Raw genomic sequence first — 12,531 nt, 5'->3', positions numbered from 1 at the left:
ATCGAGTCTGTACTTATGTTTTTAAAATGCCGTTATTTTTGAAATAAAAAAATCATCAACTGTTCTAAAAATGGGATAAGTACAAATAGAAATTTAAATTACACAAAAGAGAACAATACTCATCTCCACGAAATCACCTTTGCACCCTCGGTCATCTGTAGTGATGACGCAAGCTCACGCCCTTATGAATATTAAAAAAAATCACCTTTCAAACCTCGAAAATAGATCCCAAGGTGATAACAGCAAAAGGCATCCGTCAACTTTTAGCATATCCCCTCACGGCGTCGCCTGGGATTTGGGCAAATTCTTACACTAACAACTACTCACCCAAACTTGGCCGTCTCGGGGTTCATCATCGCGAGCTGCATCCGCCGCCGGGTCACGTCCAGCGGGTACGAGAAGGACTGGGCCACGGCCCCGGCAAATCCACCGCACAGCAGCTTCGCCGGCACCGACAGCACGAGGCCACCTGGTCAAAGAGAAGAAGAAGAAGAGAAGCGTTGAAGATGTTGCAGAACCGGTTGATTGGAGCGTCGCGAACGCACAATCGTGTGACCTCCAGATGTCATGTGTCATATAGGTTGACCGCGGCGGATTAACAGAGCGAAACTGAATTTCTCTCAACTGAGCGTGGTCTTGAGGAATGTGTCCACTTCACAGTGGTAGATAGGCAGTAAATCAACATTAAATTTTGACGAACCGGATTGGGTCACGCAACTCGCAAGTGTTGACTTTACGCGACTCACACGCAATACGGACCTTCTGTCACTCCACTTACCGGTGTTTCGTTCGCAGGTGTCGCAGGTCCACGCCGGGGCGTACTTCATGCACATGAACTTGAGCATCTCGAAGCAGTAGAAGGAAAAGCCCGCGTACGGTACCATACCCATCAGCGTGGGTACGAAGCCGCGGTACAGCGCCCGGAAGCCGCCTTCCTGTGGTACGAGAGGGTATAAGGATTAGTGAATTAAAACTTATTTCAATAACTAGGGGGCCACTTATTAATTTTATTGATTTAGAAAAGTATTAAATAAGGCCAATCTAGAATGATTTTTTCTGCATTGATAATCATATTTAGCATGTTTGGGCTTGTTTAAAAATGTTTTGAATTGTTATAAAATTCCAATGTACAGCACCGCAAAAAAAAAAATTCGCAAAAAAATATTCCTTTTTTCAATACTTAGATATTTAGGAAACTAATGATGGCAAAACAACTGGACAGGTGTATAATGCATTTTAAAACACTTTTTTCAGTAAACATTCAAACATTTTTAGAAAATGGGTTATTTCACCTCAATTTTGCAAAAAAAAAAAGCGAAATTTGAAATCAACATTATCTGATCCAGCCCAAAGACTATTAATACCATCAAAACATACAAAAATCTCATCTCTTACATATTTTTAACTTAATTATTAATCTGTAACATTCAAAATTCAATATTATTGAACCCAATTGGAAACCCTATGCAAAATCTTCTCAAGAACCCGAAAGTGAGGTCAAAATGTCATTTAAAATTGAGCTAAAAATTTTCATGACGAGGACCACCCAAGAAAAAATAGGTGCACGGATTTTTTTTTATTTTTGTCGATTCTAACATTATTTTTTTCCGAAATCAGTGCGTGATCCATTCTTTGCTTGGGTGAGAAAATTTCGATTTCCCTGTTACTTTATCTTTTAACCGCTGTATCTCAATAACCAGCAGTCCAACCTTCAATGTTTCTTAGAAAAGTTTATAGGGAATTTACTGAACGTCTCGAGAAAAAATCAGAGATGTACACGCTATTTCCATCCAAATATTCCCAAAAGTTAATAGCAATTTAAAAATGTCATTTTTGTACAAAAAAAATGTTGGAATCAGCCAAAATATTCGTGTACACAGCAAAAATCCGATGGTAAAATCGCATGCAAAAGCATGCACATCACCTTCGTCAAAATAAACACTTACACACAGCGTGTAAAATTTTTGCAAATACAAAAAAAAAGTTGCAACCAACGGGATTCAAACCCAGCACCAACAGTACGGACTGGCACCTTAGCTCACTCGGCCATCAGACCGATGCGAAGCTGTTCGGATAAACGCATACATGAGCTTGACATTTCGGTCAAGTAGGTTTCCCATACTGATGGGCTGCATATTTCAGGGTGTAAAATCACATAAAATTGCATAAAATAATACAATATTTATTTAAAACCCAGGCCTTTTACACGCAGTTGGATTACTACTTTTATAGCTGTGTACCTATTTTTTGGAATAATCCCCAATAATACCTAAAAAAATTGCCTAAATCGATCAGAAAATTGATACTAAATTGTATGGAAACTTGTATAGGCAAACCAATGACATAAAATGGCTTTTTCTGTTTTTTTTCGCCGGATTAAAAAAAAATACAAGAAATCGTCCTATTGCTTGCTTTTTAATTCATTTGTGTTTTTAGTGTGAAATATTGAAACTTGTACAATGTACTAAATTTAAAAAAAAAACTCTTATTATTAAAATTTACAATATCGGAATCAAACATAAATATTTATAAATTTTTACTTAGAGTTTTGAATAAAAATACGTATTTTTTTACAAAATTCCTCATTTTTTTAATACCTATTTTTTACCAAAGTATTCAAAAAAACTTAGAAATTTCAAAACTTACAATATGGGTATATTGTATAGATTCAATATTAATAGTTTTCACATAATCCCATTTTTTTAAATACAACAAAAAAAAACAAAAAAATATTTCAAAAAATATTTAAAAATATATTTAAAAAAAAGATTTATATTTTTTCACAAAAGGTCATCATCCGGCGGTAATATTTTTGTCCGTAATTCGCTATAAAATTGGGGGTTTGTTTTCCCTAGAACTAATAAAAATACGTATGGATTTTGAAAAATTGTTTTTTGAGAAAAACATATTGAAACTCAGCCGAAAATTCGTCTGCATATTTTTCAGAATAGTCCTCACCAAATTGTTCAGAAATTGCCTTCAAAAATATAAATTTTGTAATATTTACGTATGAAAGTATTTTTTTTTTTTAATTTTGGAAGGTGTAAAATTTGTAGATATAATATTACCTCCTTTATAGTGTAATATTACCTCAATTTAGACTGAAAAAGTGGCAAAATAGGGGTGAATTTTCACCTTTTCAGAGGAAAAATTGCATATTTTTCTCTGACATAAAAAATGTATAGATGTAAATTACCATGATTGTTACACAAAAATTGTATGGAGACTTATATAAGCAATCCAAAAAAAAATCAAAAATGAATTCAGTAGTTAGAGATAAGAGTTTGAAATATAAAAAAAATCATATTTTTTCTAAATACTGTAACTATTTGAAAATCCTCAAATTTTCTTAATTTGCTACATAAGCATTAAACGACTCGAAATTTTGTAGACTTTTATAAGATAAGAGTTTAAAATTAAATATGCAACTTTTTTACAACATACCATATTTTTTTAAAATACTATTTTTTTGGGTATGAAACAAGTTTTGAATTTAAAATACATTTTTTTTACAAAATTGTGTTTTTAGTTTGTAGTAGTCAAATATTCTCGAGAACAGAACACTGATGAAGTCTGCAAGTAGTTGACGAAATACGTATCTGTCAAGATATTAAAAAATATATAGCGGAATTAAAAGGAACAACTCGTCTCTTTGTATTCACCAGACTTTCCTTTTGACGGGTGCGACAACGGTTTGCTATGATACCGGTTTTTCTATGCGCACCATTTCTCGTCACGACCCAAAACCTGACACAGCTCGGTAGCTTGATCGGTGCACCGAAACCAAAGTTTGGTGTGACGGCGGTGTGGATGGGTACACAAAACTTGACATGGTTTCTGCGCCTACCACACGGGAGAAGTTTGGAACTCTTGATGCCTAGCAAGCCAGCTGAAACCAACAGTTCTTAATGGTGTGGTTGTCTAAGGCACTGCATTAGTATTTTGAAGGTTCTTGGTTCGAATCTCGACAGCTATTATTTTATTTTTTAAATGTTTTTTTATTTGTTAGGATAATTCTTTAGGAATAGAATTTCGTAGTGTCATGAAATATAAACTCTAACTTCTCGTGCATATAATCCTGAAATAGGCATTTTCATTTAAACCTGCCTGCATAATACAGAACGTTTTCTCTATTCCACTACAAAAATCCATTCATTTTTTAACCCTTTGACTAGAGCGTCGCAAGTTCGAAGAAGTTTTTTTTTAATGTATATAGTCACTGATTTTGACAATAAATATTGAAAAAAAAAACTCAAAAATATTTGAGTCAGGATTGAACTAGGAACCTCGTGATTAAAAGACGGAGATAACAACCGCCAGGCCACCCCGAAGATGTGAATGATGGCTGACAAACCTCAATCAAAACAATGTCGCCTCCGGTTTACTTGGATCAACCATTCTTTTGAGTTGCATCTTGGTATACAGTTTGGTGCACCGGTGGTGTACCAAGGTGCTTTCGGTACAGTTGCTATGGTGTGACAATAAACAGCTCGGTTTGGGTTTTAGAGTGACACGAAAACCGCACCACGGCGCACCAGATCTTGGTGTTCAGTGAAGCCTGGTATTCACAGTAATGCATTCTGCTAAAACGCTCAACCAAACCACAATCAAAATACCAAATTTTTCAAATTTATATTTGAATTGTTTATCTAAAATCCTCATTGTTTCAACATAGTTGCTATTGATTATATTATGGAGTTTCCAACCGAAATCTGGTCATTCACCGTCATCGGTCATTATTTCATAGTTTGGTTCATTTTGCAAATAAAAATTTTATTAATTAAAAAAATACAACATTTAGTAAAAACATTTTAAAAATCTAATTTTTTTTATCATATCAAATCAAATCTTTTAACTTTTTGAAGCCAATTTATAAGAAATTTTCTGACCTTTCGCAACCATTTTATTCAGAAATGTACAAGCTCGGTCATGGCTTCCTCAGGTAAAAAGCACGTTTTAAACAGAAAAAAAAACATTTGTTTTTTGGTGAATGTGTAAAACACAAAAAATCCTAATTTGATTTATAATATATGAACAAATGTTACATAATGTATTCTTAATTATTTACAATTGATTTCACATGTTTTTTTTTTCAGCAAAATCAAGTTCAGTCACCAACTATTTTTTCTATGATTTTTTGGGAAAATTTTGGACCAAAAATATAAGTAAAATTTGCAATGGCCTAACTTGAAAAAGATACACTATATCGAAATTTCAGTACTACTTTTTGATTGCAAGTTTAGTTTTACAGAATAAAGTTAAAAAAAAAGTTCAAAACTTTTTTTTTCACATTTTTCTAAAATTATGATTATCTCGAAAACCAAACTTTGACCGACTATGCCATAGCTCAAAATATGTAATTTTTTGTCAACTGAATCCAAAGAAAGAAAAGATGTATAAAAAATTTATGATTTTTTTAAGAGTTATTTTTTCTTAGAAGTCCTTTGCTGAAGACACCAAATCGATCAGAAAATCCGTTCTCAAGATACAGATTTTTGATTTTTTTTTTTTTTTGTTTGAACAGCTGGCAAAATTGTACGGAGACTTTTATGGAAAAAATGTCTTCTTTGGCCATAACAAATAGTACCGTTAGTGGGGGTGAGATTGGGAGAAGTGTTTTTTTACGGATTTTACCATTTCTCACGTTCTTCTATATGAAACTAAATTCTGTTAAAAGGGTTGTGTAGGAGACATCTTAAGATAACTTAGCGGAGAAATTCTCGTTCCTAGAACAAATCCTGTCATTTTAGCATCAAAATGCAAATTCTTGGGAGAATTGCTCTATTATACCTTAGAAATATATTTAATTCAGATTTTTTTTTCTAAATTGTATTTTCGTTTGCCAGGTTACCAAATTTCAAACAAATTTCACTAGCATACTCACAGTCTTGAAAATGCTGACGGCCGTGTGGACGATTCCGTTGTACCGGTGCTCTCCGGTAACCTGGAACGCCAACCGCGCCCGGATCGTGTCCAGCGGGTAGGTCAACGTGACGGCCGTCACTCCGGCCCCGGCTCCCGCCACAAACTTGTCCGCGTGCTTTATCGGCAAATTTGTCCCCAATATCTTCCCCAGGTACTGTGGGATAAATTACAATTAATACTTACTTTCTGTTGTTTGAATCCTTAAACTCATTGCAAACCTTTTTATAAACCTCAAACGCGGTGAACTGCGTCGCGGCGTACGGGAATATCCGCACCATCTGCGCTCCGTTGCCCTTGTACAGGGCGATAAAGGACTCCTTCTTGACGATGTGTTTGAGCCCGCTGAACACGCCCAGGTGTTTGTAGTGGATGGAGTGTGCCTGGAGGAGAATCTTGATGCGGTCCAGTGGGGCCACTGCCGTTTTGGAGCACATGCCGGCGACACCTGCAATAGGATAAGAAATTAGAAATGAATGTTATAGTATTCTGAAGAGTTGTCCTAACTCAAATTAGCCGAAACAGCATACCCTTAATAACTCAAACTTGAACGAATTCGTTCAATAAAGCCTGTTGCATTGTGCAAGTAACTAAACCAGTACAAGAAAGCACAACAGGTTAAAACATGAAGAGTGAAAAAAAACAATCACTCCAAAAGAGCCGCCGACGACGACAAGTTCCGACAAGTTGTAAAACTTGTCTGGCTGGCTGGCTCACCTTCGTTACGCAACCCTTGATGTGCTGTTGTTGTTTAATTCAGCCAGACATCGAACCTCTAAAAAAAACCCCGCATCCACTCTCTACTTGCTAAAACAAACACAAGAAATGGGCAACGAAGGAATAACGCGATTGTCGTATTACAAGAGACGAGAGGTGAGCAAAAAGTCATCAAAAAGTTTGCAGTCACTAAAGTTGAAGTTGGTGAAGAGTGCGATTGCACTAGAGTGACTAAAAAACAGTGTGCGATTTTGTTGGTTTCTGTTGAAATATATATATCGTAGGTAGGTTAGTACATACTGCACCTCTCGTCGTCAACAGCCACTGCATTGTTGTTGTTCATGAAGAAATGGGCAAATAAGAGTGGATTATGGTATTGCCCAACGTCAATGGTGATGACGGAACTAACCTTAGGCGCTTTTGGTACATTACTGTTGAGTAAATGCACTTTTGTAGGATAATTTGGTTGATCAATGTGGTTTACAGGTTTTAAGTTCAAATACAGGTTGGTTGCAGAATTTCCAAAATGCGATTCGCGAACTTTTTTGAATCCGCGCCGTTACAAGCAAAGTCGCGAAGAACATTTTGACGGGTTTTTGAATAAATTAAAGGCGATGACATATAAGTTCAATAAACGTTTCAGAGTGACATTTTTTTTAAATAATTTAAAAAATATTTTTGCAATTCCGTCGTAAAACTACTTACTTTTCCTGTCATTCTTGAACGACGAAATAGCCTACTTTTCTGTACCAAAAATAACAGAATCGAATAGCAACACTTTTCAAAATAAATGCTGAAAAGTTCTACTTTTCAGCCCTGAAATCGCTATTTGTGGCGTATGTGTTTCGAAAAGTAACACTTTTCAACATTTTTTTGATTTAAACGATTTATTGACAAAATACATGAAAATTTTAGTTAAAATTTCACTCAATGGGTGTGTTTCGGAATTGCAAAAAATGTTGTATGGAACTCGTTGCAAAACATGATTTTTTCAGCACTCGTCGTATTTATCCAACTCGGTGAACCTCGTTGGATAAATGTACGACTCGTGCTGAAAAAATCCTCTTTTTGCAACTTGTTGCATAAACTACTATTATCAACTTTTCTAACCTGAAAAATCTATGGGTAAATTTTGTTTAGAACCAAATTTTTCATTTAAATTTACGCGTTTCTTCTCACTTTGCAAGTTTACTTTTTAGAATGTATTAATGTACTAAAAAGTATTAGAGCAGACATACCAAACATTTTGATGTACAAAACATAATGGGTTTGCTGGCATTCTTCACGGGTAATCAGAATTGCATGAACTTTTTTTTTCTTTGAGGGTGTTAATTTTAACCATTTTTGACCAGTTTTGCTTTCCTCACCTTACTGAGGAAAGGCTATAAAATCACTCGAAAAATGAACTTCTTAATTCGACCTCATAGACCCACCATCACGTATACCTATCGCAGGGTTGTTACGGACGGCGCGGATCGCGCGGATGGCGCGTTTCGCGCGGATAGCGCGGATCTGGCGCGGAATTGCTGGCTAATTTTGTTCAGGCGCGGATTTCGCGCGGATGCCAATTTTGATAAATAAATTAATTGAGAGAGATAGAATTTCTTTCAAGTTATTAAGAAAAATATTGTCAGGAATTACGATAATTTGTTTTTTCCTTTGAGTGCAAGAAATTCATATTTTTTATTAATTGAATTTTCTTCTGAAAATGTTTGTTTGTATTTTATTAATACGAAACGTGGAAAAATGAAGATGAAGATTATGTAGAAATTATTTTTTATATGTTTCTTGTCATTTCTTAACATCTCCGGCTCTGAATATTTCATTTCTTTTAAGTTTTGAGTAATGATTTTTAACCTTATTTATTTTTAATTTTATACTGAATTTATTAAATTTTTAACGTTGTAAATCAAATATAACAAACTTTTCCCGAAGATATAGAAATTAGAATGTGTAACAAAAACTATTTTTGGGGCTTGTTCTGGTGGGCGCCAAATATGAGCTTGATTGAACGTAACAGAAGCTGACCTCCAATTTAAAATTTTAGATGGAATTTAATCGTAGAAATATTATTTTTTTTTCAAGATTTTAACATTCTTGGCGAAAATAAAAAGATCAGAACATTCCAAATTCAAAGCTTCTGAAATTCAAACAATCGAAACTTTTTTTGTTTTAATAGTTTTTAGGCCGTTGCAATTATTTTTTGAAGTTTATGTCCCTCAACTCTGACCAAAGTCGAGGGGGGAGGCAAAAAAAAAATGGAAAATAAAAATTGAATTTACGAGCCACGATTTGAACATTTGAATGAAAAAAGTGTTTAAAAATGCATTATACACCTGTCCAGTTGTTTTGCAATCATTAGTTTCCAAAATACCTAAGTATTGACAAACATGCAGAAAAATGCGTTTTAGATTGTTTTTAGTTGCTTTGACTTTTATTTTCATTAAAATTTTGAAGTTCTTTCGATTTTAACAAAAAAAATCAAAATACATATTAATTTTTGTTCGAAATTTCTAAAATTTTAATTTAAAAATCTGAAATTTCTAAATTCAAAATTTTAGAAATCTGAAACTCAAAATACCAAAAATTTGAAGATTAAAAAAATCAAAATTAAAAAGTTGAAATTTAAAAACTAAAAAATAACAAATTCAAAACAATATAGAAAACAACAAAAAAAAATCTAATTTTAGTATTCTTAAGCTTTTAATTAAATTCTTAAATTCTTGAATGCCACAATTTTTGAAGTCATTTTTTTCTGTTAGAGATTTTGAAATGATGAGAAGACAATATTTTAAATATCGGAAATTAAATTTCTTTCGTAGTGAAATTTTAGCGAGGATTCTGGATTGAAAACTGTATAACAGTTCGTACACCTGTCCAGTTGTTTTGCAATCATTAGTTTCCAAAATACCTAAGTATTGACAAACATGCAGAAAAATGCGTTTTAGATTGTTTTTAGTTGCTTTGACTTTTATTTTCATTAAAATTTTGAAGTTCTTTCGATTTTAACAAAAAAAAATCAAAATACATATTAATTTTTGTTCGAAATTTCTAAAATTTTAATTTAAAAATCTGAAATTTCTAAATTCAAAATTTTAGAAATCTGAAACTCAAAATACCAAAAATTTGAAGATTAAAAAAATCAAAATTAAAAAGTTGAAATTTAAAAACTAAAAAAATAACAAATTCAAAACAATATAGAAAACAACAAAAAAAATCTAATTTTAGTATTCTTAAGCTTTTAATAAAATTCTTAAATTCTTGAATGCCACAATTTTTGAAGTCATTTTTTCTGTTAGAGATTTTGAAATGATGAGAAGACAATATTTTAAATATCGGAAATTAAATTTCTTTCGTAGTGAAATTTTAGCGAGGATTCTGGATTGAAAACTGTATAACAGTTCGTAGATTTTGAATTTTTAGACTATCGAAATTTAAAATTTTATCAACTTATAATTTTAGATTTAGATTTATTTTTGAGCTTATATTTTTGAAGTTAAATTTTTAAGTTTTTAAATATTGTATTTTCTATTTTGAAGATTTTTTCATGACCTTTGCTTCGACCGTCTCTTTAGGTATTTTTAAAAATGGATTTATTGTTTTCATTCTTTTGGAGCTTTTAAACATAAAACGAGTTTTTTTTTATCAAATACTTTCTGTATTAGTTTTTCCTCATTAAAAAATAAAATTTCTTTAATGTTGATCGCGATATTTTTTTATATGGCGCGGATTTCGCGCGGTTTCGGAATTTAGGTCGGCGCGGATTTGGCGCGGATTTTTTTTCGACTCTCCCGTAACAACCCTGCTATCGACTCAGAATAATGTTCTGAGCAAATGTCTGTGTGGATGTGTGTAGGTGGGTGGACAAACAAATTGTCACTCGATTATAACCGGACTGGATGAACGGATTTTGACCGTATTAGTCTCATTCGATCCGTCTTGGGGTCCCATAGGTCTCTATTTAAAATCAGCAAGTTTAGTTAAGTACTTCAAAAGTTACGCTATTTTGGCGTATGTCCGGAAGATTGTAAAAAGGGTGGTTCTTGCAAGAACACCTATCATGTTATACATTTTCAGAAAGGTATTAAAAAGACCATTCCAAAACGTTGATGATCTGACAACCCTATCAAAAGGTATTAGCACTTAAGTGTTATTTATACACGTTTTGGAGGCCGGATCTCAGATATTTCAATAAAAATTATGTCCGGGTCCATCATGCGACCTGTCGTTTTAATTAGATAATCGAAATACTTTTCAAATAAGCCTAATACATCGAAGATCTGACAATCCTTTCAAAAGTTATTAGCACTTAAGTGTTATTTATACACTTTTTAGAGGTCGGATTTCAGATATTGTGATAAAAATATTGTCTGAATCTTCCATGCGAACTATCGTTGGATAGATTTTTTTATCAGATCTTGACGATGAGTAAGAAATATTGAAGGTCTGCGAACCCTATCAAAAGAAATGAGTAATAAAGTTGATTTGTTAAACATGTTAAGGGGGAATGTTGCTATTTTTACTGAATGTAAATTGAATGTGAGTTAAAGGTGGATTAAGTAACGTTTTTTTAAAGTCTCATCGCTAAAACTAAATTGTATGTTCAACAGTTAGTACGACTTTAACCGAAAAGTTCTCATTCATCGCCAGATTTTCGGAAAGTTCGGCAAATTTTACATAGACTGACCCTTTGGAAGTTTCACGAAATCGACGAGGGGTCGAGGCATCTTTTTCCGATTTCGTTTGAGTTGAATGATCCAATTCCCAACCGAACATTTTTTATAATATCTTATCATTCATCGTCTTATCTCGCCAAAAATTTTCAAGTCTTAAAATCAATTCTACAACAAAATGATCAATCGTTTTTTAGAAAGTTTGTCCAAGCTTCCTAAAATTAATTAAAAATAAAAAAAATTAAGATATTTTTGAATTTTGTTTCAAAAACAAATTAAACTTAAACACTAATTTAAACTGTTTTAGTGTAAAACTGTCCAACGAATTCGATGAAGCAGTCCGTTATCCGATCTAAAATCATTGAGAAAAACATGACACTTTGAAAGTATAAAAATAATGCGATTCATCAATGTTTCCTTTATTATTGTTGTATTATTGTAACAATTTGTTAAACTAACTTTTAAAACTTTACAAAATTTGTAAAAAAAAAATGATTCTTGTGGTTACTTTGAACACTTTTCTATCAAGTTCAGTATGGTTCCATACCATACTTTTTGTATTCATTTCGTTTTTTTTTCAGCAAAATATTAAAGTTATCAAAGTTACCCCGTCTGACAGTACCTAATAATGTATCCTACAAATTTCAGATAAAAAAAAGCGTTAAAATAAATTATTTTCGTCAACTCGGCTTTAAAACCATTTAAGAAATTGTCGAAAGGGTGATCTTCAACATTTTTTTAAAATAATAAATAATAAAGTCTTGATTATTTCTGAAATGTATTTAAACATTTTCATGATCTCTTCAGAAACTTTTGTTTTAAAGATTTATCTTTAAAATAAAAAGAAAACAAAGGTTTTTATTTTCAGTATGATTAATTTACTTATTTTTTAAAGCTTTTTTTCAAGCTAAACTTAACACTGCAAAGTTGTTCTGAAAAAATACATCAATTTATTCAAATATCGATTTTATTCAAGTTCCTTAAAAAGATATACTTGAATTTGAAGTAAACGTATTAAAACCGTTAGAAGTTTTAATTCTTTTTTAAATATTTAGAAAAAAAACCACAAAATCTAAATTAAAAAAATACGATTAGATTTTTATTAGAAAATGTGAAAAAATTGATCTCAAGTTTCTCAACTTATTTATTAATTATCTCATTTTTCGGATTCAGGCAATTTGGACGACTTTAAACTTTAAATTTAAAATAAGCATCCAAA

General features: G+C 32.4%; 1 protein-coding gene across 2 annotated transcripts in view; it reads right to left on the bottom strand.

Annotated features, from left to right (window-relative positions):
• LOC120428797 (solute carrier family 25 member 16-like) overlaps window positions 1-12,531 on the bottom strand; it is a 41,642-nt gene that overhangs the window by 22,024 nt on the left and 7,087 nt on the right. Inside the window, exons 1-5 of one of the 2 annotated variants that reach the window (XM_052707926.1) lie at window positions 6,640-6,656; window positions 6,144-6,370; window positions 5,885-6,079; window positions 779-935; window positions 328-469 (exon numbers count right to left, since the gene is read on the bottom strand). In XM_052707926.1, the coding sequence (XP_052563886.1) occupies window positions 328-469; window positions 779-935; window positions 5,885-6,079; window positions 6,144-6,359 (710 nt within the window). In that variant the 5' untranslated portion in view covers window positions 6,360-6,370; window positions 6,640-6,656. Of the gene's footprint in view, window positions 1-327; window positions 470-778; window positions 936-5,884; window positions 6,080-6,143; window positions 6,371-6,639; window positions 6,657-12,531 lie in introns of those variants that run through there. The other variant, XM_039593895.2, reaches the window with a different exon arrangement.

The sequence above is a fragment of the Culex pipiens genome, chromosome 2, assembly GCF_016801865.2.
Source record: "Culex pipiens pallens isolate TS chromosome 2, TS_CPP_V2, whole genome shotgun sequence".
In the NCBI taxonomy this organism is placed as follows: domain Eukaryota; kingdom Metazoa; phylum Arthropoda; class Insecta; order Diptera; family Culicidae; genus Culex; species Culex pipiens.
The sequence above is the reverse complement of the archived record's forward strand: the minus strand, read 5'-3'. Positions and strand labels throughout refer to the sequence as shown.